We start from the raw sequence: 25,548 nt of genomic DNA on the forward strand, positions 1-25,548 counted from the left end.
CACGGCGGGACACGGGCGGGACACGGGCGGGACACGGGCGGGACACTGGCGGGACACGAGACACAGTCGGGATACGGGGGGGACACGGCAGCACCGGCACCGCGGCTCCGAACCGGCAGCGGCACCGAGCCCGAAGCCCGGGGCTTTAAACGGGGAACGGCACCGGCCCCGCATGGCGGAGCTTTCCAGGGGGAACAGCACCGGGCCCCCGGCCTCGAACGGGGAACGGCACCGGGCCCGTATCCCGGGGCTTTAAACGGGGAACGGCACCGAACGCACAGCCTGTGGTTCTTAGCCTGGGAATGACACCGAGCTCTGGGGATTTGCAAAGGGATTAAAGTGACGCTTTGTGCTGTTTGAGAAGTTGTCGATGAACGGCTGGAGCCGGGCGGGTCTGGGTAAGGGACGGCAGTGGGAGCATCCTGCACTGGGAGCATCCTGCACTGGGAGCATCCTGCACTGGGAGCATCCTGCACTGGGACCGGGTTTAGGTGACCACGATGGCACGGAGGGCTCTGGCTCAGACCCTGGGAAGGGAATTGGGGCAGGGGGATCACAGCACCGACCCCGCCAAGGAACAGAACTGAGCTGGGCACGGATGAGCAGAGATGAGATGAGGCACAGAGCTCATAAACGGGGTTGGACACTAATTAGCAGTGATGTAATCTGTAACCAATTAATGTTGCTGTTGTTATAAGGCATAACCAGTGTAGGGTTGGTGATGGGGCCTTTCGGAGGAACTCCCTGCTTTGTGCAAACTGGAATAAAACACAGAAATCCCTCAGGGTGGTGTGAGAATTGGAGGCACCAGGACGGTGCCTGGGATGGGGACAGCACAGGTCTAACACAGCCCCCGTTGAGGAAAGAAGAGGCTGAACACAGCAAGGCTTTTTTCAAAATCAGTAAAACTTTATTCTATTTCCATTCTTTGCCATTAACAGAAAAAAAATTGGAGAAAGCAATGTTTTGTTTTACAAAGATAATGCATCTCCCAGAGAAGAAAACCCTAAATTGAGAATAGAGGTAACATGAAAAAAAAAAAATAAAAGAAAAAAACCAACCAAACAAAAAAAAATTAACCAAAATAAAAATTAAAAAAAAAAAAACAAAAAACAAAACAAACCCAAACCAAACCACAGTACTGCCCTCTATTCCAAAAAGTAACTCCTGATCTTTTTGGTTAAAGTAATACTTAGACCAATCATTCAGTTTTCTTGCTTGATAAAGTGTGACTGGGGAAATGGAGGGAGGGGGGCAGGGGAGGGAAAAAAAACCAAACCAAAACAAAAGAAAAGAAACAAAAAAAAAACCAAAAAAAAAAAAAAAAAAGCACACAGACATCAACTAGTCACCTTGATGAAAGTCTCAATACAGCTATGGAAAGCCTAAGTATTTATTCTCTTACAGTACACTGGGTGCCGGCTGCAAAAAGAACAAAAAAAATGTATCCACTTCAGGCACAACTTCTTTCTTTTTAAATTTAAATCAGTAAAAGAAACTGGGTTTAGAAGCTGCAGTGTTCTAAGCAGCAGCAGATTTGTGCATTGTTTTAAATATATTTAAATTACCACACTGATGGCACACCTCAGCCTTATGAAATTCTGCACTGTCTGTTCCAGAACACTACAAAATCCACCGACCCTGGGAGAGACTTGCACTGAGCTCTAAGGACTGGCTAAAGGAGTCAAGTTAAATGAACTAGGAAAACACTGTAACATTTGGCCATCAACTCAAGGTATCTGAATGTTTGTGGAGATCTGATAGAAACAGAACTTTTTCCACCCTCACATGTTCCTCAGAATTTGAGCAGAGTGAGCTGAAGTGAGTCTTCCCTTCCACTTCGGAAGGAAGATAATGCAACTGAGCACTAAGGCATAATAAACCTTGGCCAAAAACAAGGAGAAAAGCATAATAACTGTAGTGCAGAATTCCACAAGGTCTGCCCGAGCAGAGCTGTCTATGTTTACTCACAGAGGCAATGGAGATTGCAGTTACCAGTTGCGTTAAATGCACCATTCAAAACAAGCTTCTAAAATGTGATACTATAAGGCGCCACCTTAAAGTTCTCCAGAATGCAACTGTGCAGAAATTTAAAATGGTTTCGTAAATTTAATTTTAAACATAACATGAGAAGGTGTTAAAACTGGTGGAATAGCTTCTGAGAATTTGGAGGAAGGGGTGAACAGGGAGATATTCAGTACCCTTCGGCAGCCCCACCGCACGGCCCAACGTCGCCGTGGGGTTGGGATCAGTCTATAACACCAGCCTGGCGGATCTTTCTCTCTGCACCAAATCCCTGCAAGGAAAACAAAACACACTTTAGTTCCAGCATCACACAGTCATGAAGTTATTTAGGCTGGAAAATGATATAAGGGTCTCCTCGAGCCAGGTCTCATGAGCTCTTGGAGATCTATTTCACACCCAAGATAGCTCAGCTACCTTAGAAGGCATAAAATCAGCAGGATGGCTTCTGTGGCAGTGCTGGAAACAAAAAAGTTTTAATAAAAGGCAAAATAACAAAACTCTTTACAAAGAAAAACCGAGACAGGTGCAAGAAGTTCTTGGTCCTGGTAAAACACCTCACAAAAGCAACTAGTTTCTTTGTTCTGTTTCTTCTAGTAAACTGCTTAGGCAAAACTTTTTGGCTCCTGTCCAGTTGGCTATCCTTAAGTTTGAGGTGAAGTCCCCCAGGTCCTATGAGGTGTCTTTTTTGCTAATTGAAGAAAGAACCTTCTGGGCTTTTTTCCTTTTTAAGGAGACAAAGGATATGTTCTATCCTACAGGAATGTGCTTCCATCAACAGGAAGCACATTGCTATAGCAAAGGGGCTTTAAAAATCACCAAGTCCAGCCATGAATCTGGAACTGCCACTGGGCTTTGAGGCAGAGCCTGGTCTGTTCCACCTAAGCAGCTCCCTTCTAATTAGTCATGTTTGTTTGCAGAAACAGAGACAGCAACAAAACAGGTTCTCTGGGGTGCTCTTTGTAGTCCAAACACAACAGAGATTCCAAACACTTTCCTCCTGCTTATCAAGAAGTGCCAGAATGTTGTGTGCAAGCCATGTAAAGGTAAATGAACTTCATTTGCTAACTCTGGGGTTTATAAATGAAGAGCAAACTACGACAGCCAGGACAAACCATGACAGAAAGGCTCCAACACAGGCAGCAGTGGGTTGCTTCTCTCTCGTGTGCTCTTCTGAAAGCACAGGGCACAGCACTGACACACAGGGCACAGCTCACAGAACTGACACACAGGGCACAGCCCTGACACACAGGGCACAGCACCGACACACAGGGCACAGCTCACAGAACTGGCACAGGGCACAGCACTGACACACACAGAGCACAGCTCACAGAACTGACACAGGGCACAGCAATGACACACACAGGGCACAGCTCACAGAACTGACACAGGGCACAGCAATGACACACACAGGGCACAGCTCACAGAACTGACACAGGGCACAGCAATGACACACACAGGGCACAGCTCACAGAACTGACACAGGGCACAGCAATGACACACACAGGGCACAGCTCACAGAACTGACACAGGGCACAGCACCGACACACAGGGCACAGCACCGACACACACAGGGCACAACTCACAGAACCGGCACAGGGCACAGCACCGACACAGAGGGCACAGCACTGACACACAGGGCACAGCTCACAGAACTGGCACAGGGCACAGAACTGGCACACACAGGGCACAGCTCACAGAACTGGCACAGGGCACAGCAATGACACACAGGGCACAGAACTGGCACAGGGCACAGCACTGACACACAGGGCACAGCACTGACACACAGGGCACAGCTCACAGAACTGGCACAGGGCACAGCACCGACACACACATGGCACAGCACCGACACAATCCACCCTCACACAGCCCAGCTCTCTACAGAAGAGCAGCAGGCAGAGCTCAGGCCCCCGACAGAGGCAGCAGCAGCGCGTGTTTCCCCGGGCAGCAGGCCCTGCAAGGCTCTGCCCTGTGTCTGTACCTTTGAGTTGTCGGGGCCCCGGGGCTGGCGGAGCACCGTGAGCCGCGGGGCGTTGGCATCGTCCAGGTTGATGCTCTTTAGGCGGTTCACGAGTCTATCGGGACGCGGAGCAGCCACGGCCTTGGCGCCTTCGCTGCAAAAGAGCGCGCACAGGGCAGGGTCACCCCGGGCTGGGCAAGGCACCCCAGCTTCCCCAGGCCTTGAGCACAGCCATTTATTGGACAGGATTGATGCTGTGTGACAGCAGACTCAGCTGATGGCCTGGCCCTGCCCCAAACCCTGCTGTCCACGCTGGACTCTGCACTAGCAGGAGCGCAGTGATCTCTAGAGGGTGCTCTTTAGGGAGCAGAGGTCTTGCATGTACTCTCATGCACACCTGACCAGTGCTTACTACATTTCTATTGCCCAGAGAAGCTGTGGCTGCCCCATCCCTGGAAATCTCCAAGGCCAGGCTGGGTGGGGCTTGGAGTGACCTGGGATAGGGGCAGGTGTCCCTGCCCATGGCAGGGGTGGAATGAGATGGTTTTTTAGGTTCCCTTCCAACTCAACCCAACCCATTCTGTGATTAAACTGATATAGTAATAATAAAGGCTTGCAAGTTGCCAGCATATCATGGCAGATCATTAACATCTCTGAAGATGATGGGAACACATAATTTTGAGACAAAACCATTAGCTTTCTGTTACTACTGAAGTGCTACTCAAGCTTAAACAAAATACAAATCATGCCATCTTCATCAAGTGTGTATATAGTAAAAAAAAAACCCCAAACCCATCACTTGAAAAAATGCCATGCCAAAAAGAAGCTTCTCTAAAAAAATTAGTTTTCTATTTAAAAATTAAAGCTGCTCTTCAAGAAAGAGATGGCAGCACTGTGGAGTGTGCTGGCTAGAGGCCAGCATCCACACAGGAAAGTTTCCTTATCATTAACTTGCACTTGCAAGCCTGTATCCAAATTCCTGCTACAGGGGGAGTTTAAGAATAGGTTAAAAAGGGAACAAGCCATCTGTAATTAGGAAGAGCTGGGAGTGCTGCTGCTGCCTGCACTGGATCCCCTGGAAGAGCTGAGAGCTCTCAGGTGTGGCTCTCCCTGGAGGCAGCTGAAACCCAGAGCTCCTGCTGCAGGAACATCCAGCTCAGGCAGAGCCAGGCTGCAGGGCTCTGCTGGGATGCAGACACTGTGCCAGGGTCACTCCCTTCCATCCCAAAGCCTCACCAGACACGCCACACGTTACAGGCACTGCATTTTCCTGTGCGCTGGTTCAGGATTACGGAGAACTCCACTTCATCCCCAGCCTGGAGCTCCACACCATCCTGGACTTCTTTGACATGGAAGAAGAGCTTTTTGCTGTCACCAACTTCATAGTTAATGAAACCAAACTGAAAAGCAACACATCACAAGGTTATTGATTTGTTCTGCATCCAGACAAATGCAGTAACTTACTCATCGCTGTAGTTTAAGTACTTTTAAATAAAACTTCAAAACTGTGCTGCCTAATAGAAGTGGAAATGCAATTTCTGCAGTGATCAGAACATTCTGTCTGGAAACAACACTTCTGGAAATCCAGGCACTCTTCCTGGCACTGTAAAGTCACATTTAAATCCTGAAGTCTATAGAACAAGTTCTGAAAACTGCCCCCAAGGGCTGGCAGCTGTATTTAACAGAGAAGAGCAGTGCCTCAAGCACAGAGACTCCACCCTGAAGTTACACAGCAGCAATCACTCAATTTTTGGCCTGTCTCTAGGATAAGAAGCCATTTACTTCTGTTTTTCATTCTACTCATGTATAAGCCAGGAATACTCATCCAGCCTCTCCATAAATGACTGGAGATTAGTGCTGCACGGTATCTGTAAAGACAGACAGCATTTGCAGCATTTAACTTTTTAATCATTCCAAGATGCAACGAGGGCAAAAATCAGCCTTTGCATTTCAGATGAGCTGTAATAACTGACTGCTTAATGCTGGGAAGAAGCTTCTTCCAGAAGCAAAGTACGTGCATGTTTTGTTTGTTTTCCTGAACACTTTTTAAACATTCTGTGCAGCAGAAACCAGTTAGAGCAATTTCTAGGACACCTCAAAGCCAAATGTTCAGAATTATCTGCTGCCCAGCAGTTCTGATGTTTCAGCACCAAACCAGGCTCTGAGCCCACCTTTACTCACGTCACACCAGGGTCTGGCATAACCTGGGTTACCACACCAGCTCCCTAGAGCTGGAGTCCTGAGCAATCAGTTTGGGCACAGCTGCCTGAATTCCACTGCTGAAGTGGTTCTGAGCTGCTCTGTGCCAGCTGGAGCAGTGATTTCCCATCCCCATGCCCCGGTGCCAGAGTCACTCACCTGGTCCTTGACGCACTCCACGGTGGCCCTGCGGAAGGGGGTGATGTTCACAGCCATCGTCTGCCCGTTCTGGCCCAGCACACACAGCTGGAACTTTACTGTCTCCCCCTTCTGCAGACAGTCACCTTTGTTTGCCATGCCAACAATTCCAAAGGGATAGACCTCTCCTTTCATCTCACCTAGGGAGGGAAGCAGGAGACAGAACTAAGAGGCCTTTGCCACCTGATGTCAGATTTCCAATATTACAAATCAGCTTAGCTGAGTAGATACAGTTTGTAGTGTGAATAAAATCCTCAACAGCTCTTTTTACAGTGCATTCAACGTGTGCCCTTGTGAAAAGAACACTTAATTAAAAGGAACCAATCTTACCATCCTCCATGACTTCAATCATGCCCTGGTACTCTGTCTGTGTGGGATCTACACTCCTCAAGGGACGAATTACTTTACCAGAGTAAACAGTTGGATCAGCTTCTTCAGTGATACCATTCACTGAAAAGAGACAGAGAATAGAGGAATAGGATGTTTTAATCATAATTTATTTTAAAACTGATTTAAATAAGTGATTCAGATTCACCAGGAGTCAACATTTTGCACTACATGACAAATGAATCAAAATCATACTGATATACCATACATGGAAGTAGAAAAATTTTTCTCAAGAAACTTAAGGTCAGGAAGCTTGAAAAGCAAATCAAAGCGTTTCCTTCCTTTCTCTTCCACATTCCCTATTCATGTTAATCATCCAATAATCTTAAAGTATGCATTGCCCCACTCCCCACTCCACAATACCCTCCCCCATCTGCCCTGCTCCTGCAATCTGTTCCCCTGTAAGGTACAGCACAATTAGTGCAGCTACAGAAATGGCCAATTCTGCCATTCAGCCTCTCCTTATAACCCTCAAGTGAGGAGGATTGAGGACACAAAAGTTCCACAGAATTTCTACTGTGCACAGAACTGTTGGTGTGTGCTTGTCTGTTCTCGGCAAACACAGGCAGCAGCTTTCAGGTAACCAAAGCCGACCCCACACTGAGCATCTTCGTGCTCTCAGCTCCAACTGTAAATGGATCATTAACAAACTTTACACCCCCAGCGTGTGCCAAGAGCCCTGCAGACAGGAAACACCAGGTACAGCCTTACCTGCATGTGTTTTGTTTACTTTCTCTGCACTAACTTTGTTTCCTTTGCCTTTTGACAAGCTGTATTCCACAGTGTCTCCAAGTTCCAGGCTATCGATATCACCACAATATTCACTACAGGAACAGAATGATAAACAGTTTTCCTTTATTTACAGCACAATAGTGATCTCACCCAACATCCACATCAGTTATCAGAAATTAATTAAATCCCTCATCAGTTCACAAGGAACCTCCATTCAGGAAAATGAAACATTTCAAATACATAACACAACTGCATTTCTTGGCCTGGGAATTAGAGGCACAGAACACCAGGACTGCTGACTAACAGAAAAGCTTGAACCAGTCCAGCAGAGATGAGAAATAAAACTGTAGATACCTAAGTTTATATATAAATAGATATATTCTGTGTGTGTGTAAAGTGCAAATGGGTTCAACACTCAATCCAACAAAACTCCACACCATCCCATTCCCCCCAAACAGACACATAACCAAATAATAAAACTGTCCTTCACCTGTAGTGGAAGAAGATCTCCTTATCATGATTGGCTGTTTCAATAAACCCAAAGTTATCTTTCAGGGCTGCCACGTATCCCAAGAGCCTCTTGGAGCTGTAGTTGCGTCCCAGCATCCTGACAGAAACAGCCGTCTGCAGCCCGGTTCTCTTCACCTCACACACACAGAACTCAACCTGGTGGAGACATGGCCATCAATACCAGACAGAAAGAGGCAAAAAAACCCAAACACATTCAATACCAGACAGAAAAAGGCAAAGAAAACCATGACAACAACAACAAAAAAAAACCCAAATTAATTTTAAAGCTGTGCAGCTCTGCAGCAGCACCTGTCTCTGCAGGAAAGTCATTTCCCAGTCACTGCCATTTCCTATATCCCAGGAAGCAGCACCACACTTGGAATACCTGCAAGGCAGGCCAGCCCCCAGCACTCAGCTTTTCACTCCTTTCTGGCCATGGGGATCACCTCCTGTCCCTGCACTGCTCACCAGTGGCCCACAGTGGGATGTGCCTCGCTTCACTCCTTGTTTCAGTTTTTAGAGACAATAACCAGTAACTAGAATGGCTCCTGAGGGTTTTGTTGCTCTTCCTGATCTCCAAGCTTTTTCCCTTTCCATTGTCCCTCAGGCTAATATGTTCATGAGGGAATATTCTTAATTTCCTCTTGACAAGCAGTGTCCACTCAGTGATAAAAATTCTTTGTTTAAAAAGCATCATTTACAGAGTAAGACACTATTTCCCCATCTAAATATCACCAGGTTGGAGGGTATTTTTTACTTACAGAAGATTAATTCATTTAAACACAACATCCCTGGTGATATCACACAGATGTCTTGTCCTGCATTTGCTCCAAGTAAAGGCAAAGAGAAGCTCACACCCCACAATGCCCAGAACAGAATTTCCCAATAGTACCCTTAATTCTCTTACCTTATCTCCTATCTGGGGATTAGTAGATCCCTCCACATCCTTGGCCTGGTAAGGAATGGTCAGTTTTACTCCACAGTCATCATACACAATTATTCCATCTTCAGCTTCCTGAAAACAAGAGGTCAGAATTCAGCAAAGTCTCTTTAGGAACAGTTTCCTACACACAGTTCAAGCACTGATATTGGAGTCTCAGTGGTTTTACAATAACTGCTCAAAACCACAACTGAACTCTGGGTAAGGAGCTTTAAATGATACCAGACAGTATTTTAAAGGGCAATGAAGTATTGCCACCAGTTCCAGGAAGCTTTTATTGGAACTTTTAAGTATTCTGGCATTGTTTAGAACAGCAGAACAGAACAGTAAGAGATGATTCCCATGAAACATTAATAATTTTATCTAGAATCTTGTGTACTGAGAGGCAGAAAGAAACTCCCCATCAATTTCCTGGAAATTATCCTCAACAACAATATGATTGTGATGATTATTAACAACACTTTTATTATCTTGTTCAGAGCAGGTAATTTTCACTGACAGCTCTCATCAGCTGTAATTCACATCTATACAGAATGAACAGTGCTTCAAACCCAGCTGAACTAGAGATTTTAAAGCAGCAGCCTCAGTCTGCAATGGCAAGAATGAAGAAGAGCAGCATTACCTTCTCTTTGCCTTTATTTGGACTAGTGGCTTTGGCTGGAGTGGCTTCTTTGTCTATAGTGCCCACAAAGCGATGCTCTGACTGGGTGTGGAAGGAAACCGTGCCCTTGGGGAGCTTTTTAATCCTTATGGCATGGTTCCTTTGGGCAGACAGCATATCCTGGAAAAGAAATCCATCAGGTTATAAACAGACTGCATAATTGCCTTAAATGGTGAGATTTTATGGGAGTTAAAATCCCACTTACAGGAACGACGGTGAACTCTACTTCGTCTGAAATATGGAGCTGATTTCCATCCATGATCTCACTGAAGTGGAAGAACATCCGAGCATCCCTGTCCACACACTTGATGAAGCCAAAGCCATCCCTCATTGCTGCAATCACACCCTGCAACAGCCAAACCAACAACTGCAGTTTAATCCCTGGTATGTGACACCTGTCCAGCTGCTCCATGTGTCAGGAGGGGGCAGAAAGGCCTGAATCCTGGGAAAACACTTGGTTTAAGCAATGTCCTTCCTTACAAACCCTGGTGTTCACAGCCCTGAAAGGCAGACAAGTTCTTCCCACCTCATTCCTGAAGTCAACTCAAGATGAAGAGTGAAGTGGAGAATATTAATTCAAGGACTGAAGTTAAAGAACCTGTCAGTACAGGGAACACAGTGGGGGAGCTCTGCAAACACTGTATTATCTACAGGAGAATATTACACATACAAACACAAGCTAAAAGTACAACCCTCTACAAAAACAGGAAATAAAATCAGCATTCAGAGGAAAGTTTAAGAGAAAAACCATCAGATTTCCAGTCACAAAAGAAGGAATTCTAACAAAGCTGTTAAACAAGACTCCCATACCCGTGGGTGTGTTTTGGGAACACACTCCCATGTGACACAGGAGTTCAGTGGCCTTCCTGATAACCACTAGGAATGGAATGCTGAGTGATAAACAGACTATACTGACAGAACCCAAACCCTAGTACCAGATGCTGCCAGAATTAAGGTAGAATTCATAAATATATCGCCTTCACCCAGTTAACAGAGTTTTGCAAGGCTCAGGACAAGCTCAGAGGATCCGAATGACAGTGCAAAGGTACTTCCCACCTTTAGGAACATTCCTCTCTTAAGCAGCTTTCACAAACTCCAGCAAACCAACCAACCTTCCTAGAAGCTGCCAGCACCTATCACCCCCTGACAGGTCAGCTCAGGCAGGCAGGTGTATATAGCCAGAGCAGAAATACAAGAAGTCTATAGGATAAAAAAACCAAAATCTCAAAGGATGAAATCAAAACTCAGGGTTTTCTTAAAGCTAAGGGACAATAATTCACAATACACTGAAGTGACAACACTAACTGAACTCCAAACTGCAAAGGAAAGCAAAATTACAGTCTACCTGGAACAGAACCAACATTCCAAGTTACAGGAATGAAAGATATTCTGTAATGCTCATTAGCACATCCATCTTAGTCCCTGTAATCCACAAAGAGTTTCTTGTACTGAGAGAACTCTGCTCTTTACCATCCTTCTGCTTGACCCTCAGACAGAGATTGGCCAAAAGACTTGAAATTAAAAAGCTGCTCAGAGTCCCTCCTGCAATTATTTACACTTTTCACTACCAGGACTACCAGGGCAGTCCCAGGGTTTCCAGTTTTTCAAAGGAAGATGAGTAGTTTCCTCTTTAGACTCAAGTATGTGAATTTTAAACTGTCAGTTCAAGACTACATCACTTCTGTCTACTACAACCAGTCAGCAATCCCATCCAAGAGGGCCAGTTAAGATCTAATTTCCTAATATAATTCCACTTAAATGTTAAAAAGTAGTTAAGACTTTATTCTTTTAAGGCAAAGATGCTGAGCATTATTCTGAATTTTCTGCTTTGCTGCACTGCTGGTCCTAGAGCTGGATTCCAGAGCAGGCAATGGAAGACACGAATGACTTTTGTATCAATTATAAAAGACAGCCCCCAACTCATGTTTTACTTTCATTTCCTCTCAAGAATTAGAAATGTTCAGAGATGGATACTTGCCATTTCTCTGGTTTCATTAGTAAACTGGAAAGTGTTGGGGAGAACCTCAATGTTGGTGGCTCGCTCCAGTTTGTCACGCCTGTCCGTGGAAATGTTGAACCGAACGTGGTCGCTCTCCAGCAAGGTCACCTTGGATTTTGTGTCCTTGTCCCCAAAGGGAAGCTCCTTAGGAATCACAAAGTCCACTTTGATGCGGCCAGGTAACGGATCGCTCTGGGGACAGAAACCCAAGGGAAAGCTGAGTTCACCTGCAGGGCTCAGCACAGAACAGCACAGGGGATCCTGCCAAGTCCTGCTGGACTCAGGCTCTGCTCATTTCCACCACTCCTCATCTGGAACTTGCCCAGTGCAAGGTGGCTTTTGGAGCTGTTGGTTGGCTTGAAGGTTTTTTAAGCCTCAGCCATGTCCTGCTGAAGTAATCTTCTCTATTTCAAGAATGAAGTTTATAACCATAACACCTCTAAAATGCAGACTCCTTAAATCTTCAAAACAACCCCAACCTTCCCACACTAACAGACTCACCTAAAACCTTAGTGGAAGTGCTCATGAACACTGCTCCAAGTCAAACATTACAGCCCAAAAGCCTCATTAACTGTTAATGCTCACAAGAATCCATAGATCTGGCTTATCCCAGCAAATATTTTTCCCTTTTTCCCCTAGTCTTTTGCTTCCAGGATATGTCTAACCCCACAAAAACTTACAGCAAGTATTTGAAACATTAAACATACACTCCATGATGTACCACTACCCTAAATCTTCCTCTTTGGATTTGAAATTAAGAAAAAGAGTAAATCTTAATTCTGACATGATACTTATGCAGCAAAGAGGTACTGAGAAATGGGAACAACTGCTTCCAGTTATTGACTGGAATTCAATACAAACCAGCATTACACAGATTTATTTAACTACTGAAATTCACCTGGTTTTTGCTGGGTACTTTTGGAATTACTTTGGTTACAGTTCCTTCAAAATGCTCAATGCTGATATCTTCAAAAATGACAGTTCCTTGAGGCAGCAGTCTAACATCTGTTGCAACTTCTTTACCCTAAGAGCACAAAATCAGTCAAACACCCACAGGAAAGAGAGAAAGTAACAGACATTTCCCAAAGAACCTCAGTGAACCTCCTCCCCCCTTTTTCACAGCTGGGAAAGCAGAGCTGGGCAGTTATTCCCTAGGACCTTTGCTTCCGTTTTACTGGATTTCGTCTTACATTTCTGTCTTTGATTGTAAACTCCACATCATCACCAGGCTGTAAGGTTTCTAGGTCACCTTTAAATTCACTATAATGAAAGAATATCTCCTTCACGACATCACCTCTCTCAATAAATCCAAAGGCTTCCTGTTAAAAGAAAAAAAAAGTGTTTAATTGTTCATTATTGGAACATACCAATAAATCATTTGACACGTTCTGGTAAACACAAAACAATCTCTGATTCCTAGCACAGCACTTACAGGTGTACACAGCTGACTGCCACAAGAAATATATACACAGAAATAAATGGAACTTTCTTTGTAAAGAGGAGTATCAGTATCAAAGATGAGCTGCTTAAACCATTTCACATAATTTACACCCACAGCCCAAGCTGTTAACAGCTCTAAACAACTTAAATATTACTTTGAACAGCACTCTTCATTTTCAAATAGCCTTTCATTTTCAAATGAAACTTAAAATCACTTACTTTCATGGCACAGACTACTCCTTGACAGCGGGCTTGTTTCTTTTTTAATAGCATAATGTTACGAGCACTTACAGCACCAGTACTAGAGAAAAATAAAAAAAATATAATCTGTAAACTCAAAGCTGAAACAATAACTAAGATTGTATTTCATATAATAGTTCTTGGAATAGGTATAAATTCTGCCTGACTACTAAAACAAAATATGAAGTCAGAAAAGCAATACCAACTTACTGTTTATTTGTATCAATTATAAAGTTTATTTTATCTCCTGTTTCCAGCTGTACATTTCCTTCAACATCCTCTGGGGTGTAAGTCAGGTAAAATACTTCCTGTAAATTAACATTAACTAAAGTTACTCTGTTAGCAGAATAGTTGTTTCAAAGAAAGGTTAACACAATTGTAATAACAATATCTGCTTAATTTAGTGAGAAAATCAACAATAATAAACATGGCATGCAAAACATTCTTTTTCTGTCGTGCTGTTTTGGTGAGTATGTAACAAGCAGCTTAAGTTGAAAAGTTTTGTACATGACCATCTTTAAAGGCCAATTTCTAAATGCTAGAAGTTCAAGATAAGGATACATGAACTTCATCAAGTTTAAAATAGAACAACTATTTGACTCTAGGAAGTTCTCCACAGATACAAGCAAGCAAACTATCTAAAAACCATTATTTTCTGTATTAATTACCAAAGCATGCTTTTTTTTTTTTTTTTTTGGCCAAAAACTGCACAGTTCAGTGCAATGTCAATTATCTACATTAAATTGCTTTTTTTTTGTTGGTTTTTTTTTTTTGTCATAGATCACAGTGATGGACCAGTGAAGAGTTCAAGTAAAATACGCAAGCTTTACCCCATTACGTTCGTAGCAAACACTCCCTGTTGGACTTTGACCCGGGGCAGCTGGAGATTTACTCTCTAAATTGTGAGGAACAGCACACACAACCTACCAGTCAAAAAAAAAAAAAAAAATCCATTGCTAATCATTTCAGGAGTGGCATTGTTGTACACAAAATGAATCTCTACTACACACTCAGCAGGGAATGCCACACTGCAACTTTTAAATCTCACAGAACCCCTGTTGGCTCTAAGAAGTTTTGGAGCCAAGTAAGAGCTCAAACTGAACCACTGAAAAATATTTCAGTGTAACTATACTTAAGGAAGTTAATATCCATGCTCAATTAACCCAGTTTTCTGGACTGGAGAAAAGGATGGCAATGATGCAGCTATAGAAAACAGGCACTAACTTGTCCATTTATTCGTTCTTCAGGTAATATTTCTGGCTTTATCTTCACCAATTTAATAGCAATGGGTTTTCCAGTTCGGCGGTCAGAAGACACTTCAAACTCAACATCGTCTGCAAGACAAGCAAACATTGCAATCTGTCAGAGCTCTGCCTGGGATTGGGGTTTTTTACAAAAATCATTAAATGGCTGAGTTAATTCACTGCTTGTAGCCAAACCCAGTCAAGTAGAACTCAGGTCCTTTTGTTACACACGATTTGCAAAAATTTTCTGGTTATTCTGCTTATTATCTCCTGTTGCCAATAAACAATTCCAGCGTAATTCCACAGCAATTCCCTCCCCCTGCCTTGCTTACTGTACAGCAGACTCCACACTGAAGTTCAGACAACACAACAAAGGCCACAAAACAGTTTAGAAACTTCACTCTCACGGTAATTATCAGCGTGAAGTTGCAGCCTCCTCATGGTGAAAAACACCTGGCCATCCTCAAACTAACCAAACAAATAAGGAGCACAAGAGGTAAATTCTCCCACAGTCTGAGTACTTGCCTCCATCTCAGCCAGACAAGTTTGACCTAACACTGCACCTTTTCCTTCTCCCCAAGTTTGTGCCACAAGCTGCACAAAGTGCTGGGAAGGGCTCCCACCAGGAGCAGTGAATTATTCACAGGTGGTTTCTTTACATTATCAGTGAAAAAGAAAAGGTTGTGGGGGGAGGAGAAGTACTCTAAAGAGTTTGTTTTGATTCTTATGACTTTTTTTCTTTTACTTTCAATACCATAACAGCAGCAGTGGACATTGCAGCCCTTGTTTGGTAGCAAATGATATCCATGTGTAGAATAGCCATTAGGGTATCCCAGTATTTTCCTGGAAATGCTGTAATAGGGACTTGCAATCTCAAGGAGGTGAATACTCTGCTACAGACTTCTGCTGCTGTCATGTCTAACAGCTACCAAGGGGATGGCAGGCTAAAATTACCACAGCATCTTGAAGATTGCTCTGTTTTGTCACTGCTATCACCTTCTTCTTTATACCCTTTTAAAATTTTAAACCTACTTTACCTTTCTCCTAATCCTATCTAACAGCAAGAAATAAATACCTTAATAATTAACCAACACTAGCTCACAACACTCACCAGCACATTAATGAGGAAATCTCTAAATTAGGAAAACCTGAAATTAACAAACAAACAAAAAAAAAAAACCACCTGGCCATCCTCAAACTAACTCTAACGAAAGAAATAGGGAGCACAAGAGGCAAATTCTCCTACAGTCTGAGTACTTGCCTCCATCTCAGCTAAACAAGTTTAACCTAACATGTACCACAAGCTGCACAGTGCTGGGAAGGGCTCCCACCAGGAGCAGTGAATTATTCATAGGTCATTTCCTCACATTATCAGTTAAAAAGAAAAGGTCGTGGGGGAAGCAGAAGTGTTTTAAGAGTTTGTTTTGATTCTTACTACATTTTTTTCTTTTAATTATTCTTTAAACCCTTCTAAAATTTTAAACCTACTTTACCTTTCTCCTAATCTTATCTAAGAGCAAGAAATAAATACCTTAATAATTAACCACCACAAGCTCACCACACTCACCGGCGCATTAATGAAGAAATCTCAAAATGAGGAAAAACTGCAATGAAACCAAAACCACTAAACCCCAGAAGCAGCAGAGGGTATTTTCAGCCAAAGCTCAGGTACCTCCTACTTTGAGCTCCTGCAGGTTGCCGTTGTACTGGGAGCAGTGGAAGAAGAGCCGGGCCTGCCGCTCGGAGCACTGGATGAAGCCGTACGAGGTCAGCAGCTTCTCGATGACCCCGGTCTCGCGCAGCGCTGCCGAAGTACCATTGGGGTACCCGTTGTGTCCATTGTTGTGGAGCAGGTTTGGATCAAAGCTCATCTGGGCCACACAAAGCAAACAACAATACTGAGCATCAGATTCCTTCCTTCACATCCTCTCCTGGATTGCCAAGCGAATTGTATCTATTTGCCATCTGGATGGCAGGTGTCTTCTGTTCAGGGGGCAGCTTTCCTTATCTCTTCCACAACCACTCCTCCCTCCAGGAGGGATAATAATATTATAATAATAATTATCTGCTATATTATAATAATAATTATCTGCTGATAACAGGCTATTGAATGTCCCTGCATGGCTGATAAGAGCCACAGCATCCCACTGGGAGATGTGAGCCCAGAGGGAGGAGCCAAGCATTCCTACCCGGATAGAATCTGGAGATTCTGGAGCACCAGCACGGCTTCTCCACTGCATTCCCAGAGGAGCAGCAGCTGCCTCTGCCACTGGATCTTCAGAGGATTCTGCACCTTTCTCCAGGATCCCTACTCCAGCAGAACCACCCCTGGCACTGCAGGAGGGCTGCAGCCACAATTCCAATGGCCCTGCTGCCAGCACCCTGACCCACAGGGTGTCAGGCTGTGCTCTGGCAGTGCTGGTTTGGTTCACATTTTATCTTTTTATTTTCTTCCCTATTAAAGAACTGTAACTCCTGCTCTCATATTTTTTGCCTGAGAGACCCTTAATCTAAAATTTGTAACAATTCAGAGGGAGGGGGTTCAACATTTTCCATTTTAGGGGAGGCTCCTGCCTTCCTTAGCAAACACCTGTCTTTCAAAACCAAGACACATCCCCACAACACAGTAAGAGCTTGTGTACTTACTGACACATTGCTAAAATGTGTTTTAGGAACGTTCCTAAAATGTGTTTTAAAACCACCAAAAGAGTTGAGCTTTTTTAACACAGTAATCCTTAAAATTTATACAGGCAACATATTTATAAAACAAGCCAGAACTGTAACACCAAAACAAAGCTTGCTTAGAACAAAACAGACTTCTGGCATTTTTCAAGTATTACACCTCAAAGTACTCCCACATTCACTGTTTCACACTAGAGCCTGAAAATATCTGAAGTATCTACTCCTCCAAATTAAACAGGTGATTAGGAAAATGCAACAGTTCTGAATCAACACAATTAGGTTCAAATCCCTGCATAGTTTCTCCCTAGTTCATGTGTTCAGTCTTTCATACTAAAAAATGCTATTAAGTAATTAAACAGTTTTGCACAGTTATGGAATTAATAACCAGAATTTAACATTCCTGTGGCATAGAAGCTCAAGTGCTAGAAAGACAAAGAAAATTTGAAAATAGCACTAAAGGTGTAATGAACTCCTAATTTAACTGACATCTATTAAAACATTTTATTTTATGGGACTTTTTTTTCTTTTCAAGTCACACATTCACCCTTGAAACTTTTCCAATCCCTTTACCAGCTCATTGGCTTTTTTGATGTACAAGTCTCCTTTTTAAAGCAGAGCACTTGGATTTACAGGCTAGCAATTAAATCAGATGAAATGTATTACACCTCACTGAACACTGCAATTCAAGAGAGACAACTGAAGAAGCCCTCTTCCCTCCAAACATCTTAAAATATAGAGGATTATTTGTCAGTTTCCAGAGGTTTTAATTTGGAAACAGAGTGAGATCATATCAGTTCTCTGCTTTCTTGCTGCAACAAGCAGAGAGGTTAAAAATTACTCAGCAATGTGTTTAGTGGAGATAAAAGACACCTGAGCAACTTGTAAAAGGGTCATGTTTCTCACTCTAACACAGCCAGTGAGTTATTCAATGTACTAGAAGGCACAGCATTCTTATTCTGCTGTTTGGAAATCAGTTTAAAGGTGATCAAAGAGCACCAAAAACACCTGCTGTGAAGTTCTTGGGCAGAAATCTTTGGTCTTGGAGACTGACATTAAAAAAATAAATTGGAAACACACAAAGTAAAGATTGACAGTATTTTGACCTCCAAGAGGAGAAGGTCTAGTCCCCCCCTTCTGCTTCAGACCCACATGGGGTAGATGTAGATGAAGAAAAACACAAGTAACAGAAGGTGGAGGAGTGATTTGAGGGGGCAGAAGATCCCAGGACACTGTGTAATGGTCTCCATCCCAGAGCCCTGGTCAGCACTTCCACAGCATACTGTTACCACCCAAGGCTCTCTAAGAATTCACTGAACTACTAAATCTGCTGTGATATCATTTCTGTAACATGCACTGCTTATTTCCTTGCTCTACATCTTGCTTTTCTTTCCCTTAAAAACTAGTAACAATCCATCTCACTTTTCTTTCCCTTAAAAACTAGTAACAATCTCTTGATGTCAGTCAACGTTGCCCTCTTATTTTACCTGACCAATCTGCACTAAGTGGCATAAATCAATACCCTTAACATGTTCAACTCATGAAATACTGCCAGGCCAGAAAATCATGAAGCAGAAACAAGACCCTGTTAGGGACACACAGAGAGCTCCAGCCCATCCCTCCTCAAAAGCCTCTTGCCAACAAAGGCAGCCATGGCTTTGTCCAGCTGAGTCCTGGGGGCCTCCATGGACAGAGGTTCCACACCTTTCTGAGGTAACTGTTCCTTCAGCAAAGATCTCTTTCCCCTCCTATTCAGCTTTACTTACACAAATGACAAAAGCCACAGCAGTCACATCTTTTTTATGCACTGGATTACATTTAAAGGACACATTTTCTCTGAGTATTTAACAAAATGCACTTGATAAAGCTGCTAAAATTTACTGACTAGCTCCTGTCAGCATCATGCCAAAATAACAATCCTCATCTTTTGAGGAAGGCAACTCCAGGACACTGCACATCAGAAAATGTCCTTGTGGGAACACAACAGCTGAAGTGTTTTAGGCTATCCTAGAGTTTGAAATACTTTTCAAAAATAAACTGGTCCTGCAAGTAGGGTGACTGGGAGAAGAGAAAATGATATGTTATTAAACCTTCTCCCAGCAGAATTACAGGCCAGAGCATTAACCCACTCTGGAAGCTGGAATGAGCCTGCCAAAGGCTTCTGTGAGTCACCAAATGGCCACCTCACCTCTGATACAGGGGAAGCAACAAACAGACACCCTGCCTCAAATATGAACTAAAGTTACATCAGAAGGAGAAAATGACAAAAATCTAGCTAAAATTTAGCTCAGAACAGCCTCTTTTAGTGTTAGGAAGCCACAGTGCTTCACCTCCTGCTCAGACCACCACTGCATGACCTCATTTGAACTGAGTTTAAAGGAGCAGTAGCAGCACAGCACAAAGAACTCCTCATCAGTCCTCTAAAGCCTGACTTCAGTTCAAACAAAGATTCCTCAGGTGGCACTGAAACTTCCTGTACAAAGATATCCTGTACAAAGATATATATCAGCTTTTCCAGATACCTGTCAAATTCTTACATCTTATAACAGAAATATGAACTATTAATCCCACCAAAAGAAATATTTAGAGAAAGAAAAAAAAATCTGTGCTCTAAGATTAAAATACTTAAGAGAAGTTATTTGAGAAAAGGGATTGGAACCACAAACCTACGTAACTAGAAGAGAGAAACACCAGTAATCAGCTCCCAAGGTTTATAAGTATTGTTAAATAGAACCCCACTGCAGCTACTATGATTTCACCAAAATAAATGAACATAACAGCAAAGAGTCATGGAACCACTGAATGGTTTGGGTGGGAAGGGGCCCTTAAATATCATCCTGCTCCACCCCCTGGCATGGGCAGGGACACCTTCCACCATCCCACGTTGCCCCAAGCCCTGTCCAGCCTGGCCTTGGGCAGTTCCCAGGATGGGGCAGCCACAGCTTCTCTGGGCACCCCGTGCCAAGGCTTCACTATTAAATTAATTTATTATCAATATCTATTAAAAAAACCTTAACCAACCCCTCCCTCTTCTGTTAAAAACTTAGTAAGAACCAAGCTCAGAAATACAGATATAACTCTTTCTCCACCACATGCACCAACCTCGCAGTGATATTCAAATATTGCACTTTCAGTAGTATTTGCCGATTCTTCTGTTTCAGCACAAGTTTCTAAGGATGAAGACTGCTATTATTTTAAAAAAAGGGAACAAAAGGAAGAGAGACAAAAAGAGAAAGAAAAAGATAGCAAAAGAAGGTGATCTATCAAGCTCTAGAGAATACAAGTGCTGCTGCCCTGGGCAGTTTCACTACAGCACTGGAGAAAACAAAGACTACTATAGCAGCGTCGGGACGTGCTCTTTTGAAGCTGTTGAGTAGGCACAAACTTCTTGTTTCAGATCAAGCCTTGTATCTTCTTCAGTGTAAGTTGCCTCTTCTTTGGTCTTGAGTTGTTACAATGTGGTATACTTAGATGCTTTTCCTGATCTGAACTTGAAGCAGCAGTTTCAGGTGGTAAATTCTGTTCTGTTCCACTTCATACTGCAAAAAGGAGAAAGACACACACACTAAGTATCACTTTGAAGGAAATTCTCATCAAATCACAGAATGGATTGGTTTGTCTGGTTTGCCTTAAAAACCCCCTTGCACATCAGTTCTAGCTCCTAATAATGACAGAGGCATTTCCTCTACCTTAATACAGGAGGTTTAATCCCCATTAATAAAAGCTGTTTTACAGACACATTTGGCATTCCCACTTCCAGTTTTCTTTTCCAAAAGATTGGCTGACTCCAAGCCAGTGAGATGGTATTTCTAATTCTGAACTTTTCAGACACACTTAGGCATCTCAGGGAAGGTCCCAGTGTGTACCATTAAATGTCAACTTCATTTTGATCATTAGTATTTCATCCATTAGCAAACCTTAGTCCTCCCATCAATTACTTTATATGAGTGCTTATTAAATTATAGCATCATTTATATAAGTGCTCACACAGATCCTCAGAGGAGCAATAGGATGTATATATACATGGGAATTAAAATTTCCTGATTACTTCTGTTCCAAAGGTTAAGTTATGGACTAGTGATACCTGAGGCACATTTAGAATTCTGTAAAAATTAACAAACTTCTCAATTATGTGTACAGACACTGCATGTACAATAACAGAGCCATTCTCTGGACTCCTAAAATGGTTTTTGTAAAATGTTGATTCCATGTGATGTATTTGTGTCACTAATACCAGGAGAGGCCTTTCTGCACCAGTTACTAGTTAGCAATTAATTCCCTCCTAAAGTTTTCCAGTGTCACTTTGTCTTTTCATGAGAAAGGTTCAGCAAACTGCCACCTACCACACAAAACATAACCTTACAGAAATAGAAACATTCCTTGAGAAGAAATCAAGTTATGAATTTGTTGCTTACTCAGAAGATAGGGAGGGATTAAAAAAAGGGAGGATATTTTTGTGGACAAAAGCAGGTGAGAAGCAAGAGAGCTCTGTCCTCAGAGATACACTGGCAGTTGTGCATGAAGCATCAGAGCACAACTCTTCCCCAAATCATTCCACAAGTCCCACACCAAAAGAAAAAGAACATGGACAAAGCCTATTTCTCCAGTATGGCAGGAAAGTGAATTTCACAACTTATACTGAGCTTTGAACTCCCTCTGGTGATTTGAAAGAATCATTTTAAGTGACTGAAACCTGAATGCACAGACACTTTAAAGTCTCACCCTCACCCCAGTGAAAATGCTGAGTGAAGGCAGCTATTGCAAGAACCTCAAATGTGCAAATTCATCTCCAGTTTTACTGAAGTTTGTATTTCAGTGATTTTCCCCAGCTGAAGCATCTCTTTCAACCACCACTGAGAATTTCCAGCTGAAATGAGTTTTCCTGTCAAACACACGTGAAATAGATTAAATAAACTGGGTGAGGGCTGTTCAAATCTGGTGTGAAAGGTTTGCACTGAAAGATTCCATTATAAAATATTATAAATTAGAGGACACAAAGCTATTGCAAAGATAACAGTATCACTGCTTTTCCTTCACCTCAGCATTACACTGGGGCAACTGTTACCACTATCTTCCAGGACAGTGCTATTTTGGGGCAGCATTTCAGCTCTCAAAAGAGCACACTGCATCCCAGGAACTGCTCAGACACACTTGGAATTTTCTCATGTACTTCTCTCTCATTTATTAGACTGATATTCTTAGAGCTCTCCTACAGATGTAACTCTTATAATATTGCATTTATCATTTTGTGGCTATAAAATATATCAGTTTTTCATTTAATAATCAAAATACCTCATCTGATCAAATAAGACTAAAGCTAATTTTATCAGTCACAAAGTAAAGGCATAAACCTTTCCCTTAAAACCCAGACTGATTTGATAACAAGATGGGTTAACTACACTTAAGTTCCTCAAAAAAAAAGCTCATCAGGCAAGCATAACTCAAGCAAAATGAAATCTCACTGTGCTCATCTGCCTCAAATTCCTTACTTTTTAATTCAGCTACTATAAATACTCCTCCAAATGGTAAACACCCTGAGCAGCTGCCCAGCCCCCAAGTCTCAGTGCCTTCTGCATTTGTGCATTTACAGCTGAAAGATTTAATGCAAAAACAGGGAAGAGCTGGGCCCTGCTCTTGAGGCCTCTCCTGTGCAGATCCTGCTGAATGACAGCGGGTCACATGCCAGACATCACCTACAGAGCCCCACATGGAACCTGCCCGATGACAGCATTGTTCTGCTTCCCATTTTCTTCACAAAAAGAGGCAACTGCAAGGACATGCATTCTGTGGATCAGAGCACGTGCTTCCAGAAACAGCCCTCTATGACGTGACCGAGGTACAATTTGATAAAGATAAGACTTCGTCTTCTCAGTGTGCACATCCAACACAGATTCGTGGAGATCAGGCTCCTCCATCTCTTTTCAGATGGATATTGGAAAGCAGCACTGAGCTCTCGGGCACCCCAGCAAGTGCGTGACAGCTTTGAGACGAGCCACCACCACAGCAATGAAGTCCTTCACACGTCAGGAAAAAAATACATATATAGAGGGGAAAAGAATTAAAGAACTACCAAGGACATCTGTAAGGAATGTATGGAGAAAAAACCCCAAAAAGTCGTTAAAAGAAATAACCGGATTTTTTGAGGGTTCTGCGGTGCGGAGACGAGCCCCTCGCTGGCTATCGGTGCGGAGAGCAGAGAACCGGCCCCGGACCGACGGAGCCGGCCAGGCCCGGTCCCTGCCGCGGCCCCGCTCGCTGCGCTGCACCAAGATGGAGGCGGCGGAGCGAGGGGCGGCCGCGCCGAGGGGCGGCGCCGGGGCCGCCGCCAGCGGGGCCGCCGTGCGCGGGGGCGGGCGGCTCCGGCCGGTGACAGCGCCAGGGCCGTTCGGGCAGGACGGGCCGGGGGGAGCGCTCGCACCGCACACAAAGGGGGGCGATGGCGGCCGCTCCCCGCACACAAAGGGCCGCGGCCGCGCTGCGCCGGGCGGGGCCGCGCGCGGCACGCCGGGAACCGCCGCCGCCCCTCCGCCCGCACGGCCCCGCCGCCCGCCGGGGCCCGGAGCCCCCGCGGCGCCGCCCCCTCCCAGAGCGGCCCGCGAGCCCCGGCGGTTCCCGGCACGGCCGGTCCCAGCGCGCCCTCGGCGCCGCCTCCGCCGGAGCCCCGCGGAGCGCAGCGCGCGCCCCGCGGCCGCCGTTCCATCCCCGCACCGCCGGCCTAGTAGGCCGCACCCCCCAACCACCCCCCCACCCGCGCGCAACCCCGGCGGGGCTCCCGACGCGCTGCCCCGGTACGGGCGGAGATCAGCGGGCGCAGGTCCCGCAGCGCCCGGAGCCCGCCGGGGCGGGCGGGGGTGGCGGCGGCGCCCGGCCCGCACTCACCCCAACAGCTCAGCGCCCCCGCTCCAGCGCCGCCATGAGCAGCACGGCACGGCACGTAGGAGAGAAATCACGGCGCTCTCGCGAGAGCCGCCCGCGGACGGGGAGGGGGGAGGGGCGGGGCCGCGCGTGCGCGGCCGGAGCCCGGCGGGTGGCGCTCGCGGGCACGCGCCAGAGGGGATGGGGGGACAGTGAGGGTGGCAGCGCCCCCTTGCGGCCCGGGGAGGGAGAAACGGCTGAGGGGAGACGGAAAACCTCAGGGAGGGGAGAGGAGAGGAACCCCATGAGGGGAAAGAGAGCCCCGGCTGAGGGGAGACACGAAACCCCAGCTGCGGGGAGAGGGAGAACCTCAGGGAGGGGAGAGGAACCCCGTGAGGGGAACGAGAGCCTCGGCTGGTGGCACTGAGTCCCAGCTGAGGGCAGAGATTGACCCGGCTGCAGGGAGATGGAGAGCCCCGGCTGAGGGAAGAGAGAAAATCCCGGCTGAAGAGTAAACAGAGAGCCCTGAGTGAGGGAGGGAGAGCTCGGCCGGGCCAGGGCAGCGGGAACGCCCCAGGCCCTCAGGAACCCCCTTTAGGGGGACGCCTCCGTGCTGGGCAGGCAGAGCTCCAGGGAGGGACTCGAGCCTTGCGCTCGCTGAAGGACCAGAGGATCAGGGGGAGATGCTTTGAGGACGAGGCTGAGCATTTCCAGTCCTGAAGCTCCAGTCCAGTTTCCAACACAAGGGGAGCAAGTTCTGAAAATGCCCATCAGCCCTCGGGAACCCTGTACAACCAGACATTTACAGTCACAGATTCCAGCTACAGGTTCAGAACAGGACAGGAGCAAATGGAACATGGAGCTGTAGCCAGGGTGTTTAGGCTGGATTTTGGGAAAGGTTCTTCCCCCAGAGGGTGCTGGCACTGCCCAGGCTCCCCAGGGAATGGGCACAGCCCTGAGGCTGCCAGAGCTCCAAGAGAGTTTGAATGTCCCAGGGATGCACAGGGTGGGATTTTGGGGTGTCTGCGCAGAAAGCAGGGGTTGGACTGGAGCCCTCTAGGTCCCTTCCAACTCAGGATATTCTGTGAACTTACCTGAACTTCCCTCGCCTATTTTTGCCTGCTACTAATTAACAATAAACTCAATCAAAGCAACTGCTATTTAGTTTCTGGTTTTTTTTTCTGGCTGCACAGCTAGGACCCAGCTGGAGGGATGTTACTCACACTGAGAGAGGGAAGATGAGAATGCATCACAGGCATTCCAGATGATGTTAATTTAAAAACCAGAAAATTCAACATTTTGGTCATTGTAGTATTTCGCTCAGGTGCAAAAGGCTTGGGAATATGCAGAATACATGGAATTCCCCCAGGAGTTACAAAACACTTGAGAAAGTATTTCCCATTGGGATTTTTATTCCCCCCTGAACAATTTCTAATAGAAAAGGACTGTATACAAGAGCACTCCTGTACAGAAATCCCTTAT

The 25,548-nt window shown here is 44.9% G+C and overlaps 1 protein-coding gene across 2 annotated transcripts; it reads right to left on the minus strand.

Moving 5' to 3' along the window:
* Positions 1 to 851: 851 nt before the first annotated feature.
* Positions 852 to 24,182, minus strand: CSDE1 (cold shock domain containing E1; the record flags this gene model as incomplete). Of its 2 annotated transcripts, XM_084220479.1 has the most annotated exons (20): positions 853 to 2,296; positions 4,004 to 4,136; positions 5,219 to 5,382; positions 6,341 to 6,519; positions 6,710 to 6,829; positions 7,478 to 7,590; positions 7,989 to 8,164; positions 8,916 to 9,023; positions 9,571 to 9,729; positions 9,815 to 9,955; positions 11,588 to 11,800; positions 12,507 to 12,632; positions 12,799 to 12,927; positions 13,268 to 13,349; positions 13,499 to 13,596; positions 14,119 to 14,211; positions 14,513 to 14,622; positions 16,205 to 16,403; positions 20,314 to 20,750; positions 24,091 to 24,182. In XM_084220479.1, the coding sequence occupies 18 exons, from the start codon at positions 16,401 to 16,403 to the stop codon at positions 2,249 to 2,251; spliced, it is 2,391 nt and encodes a 796-aa protein (XP_084076605.1). In that variant the 3' UTR covers positions 853 to 2,248. The 2 variants fall into 2 exon arrangements, with proteins under 2 accessions (XP_084076606.1, XP_084076605.1); XM_084220480.1 differs by lacking the exons at positions 20,314 to 20,750; positions 24,091 to 24,182 and having other exon boundaries at positions 852 to 2,296.
* Between the last annotated feature and the right edge of the window lie 1,366 nt (positions 24,183 to 25,548).

This window comes from Fringilla coelebs (genome assembly GCF_963513975.1).
Source record: "Fringilla coelebs genome assembly, chromosome: 23".
Lineage (NCBI taxonomy): Eukaryota > Metazoa > Chordata > Aves > Passeriformes > Fringillidae > Fringilla > Fringilla coelebs.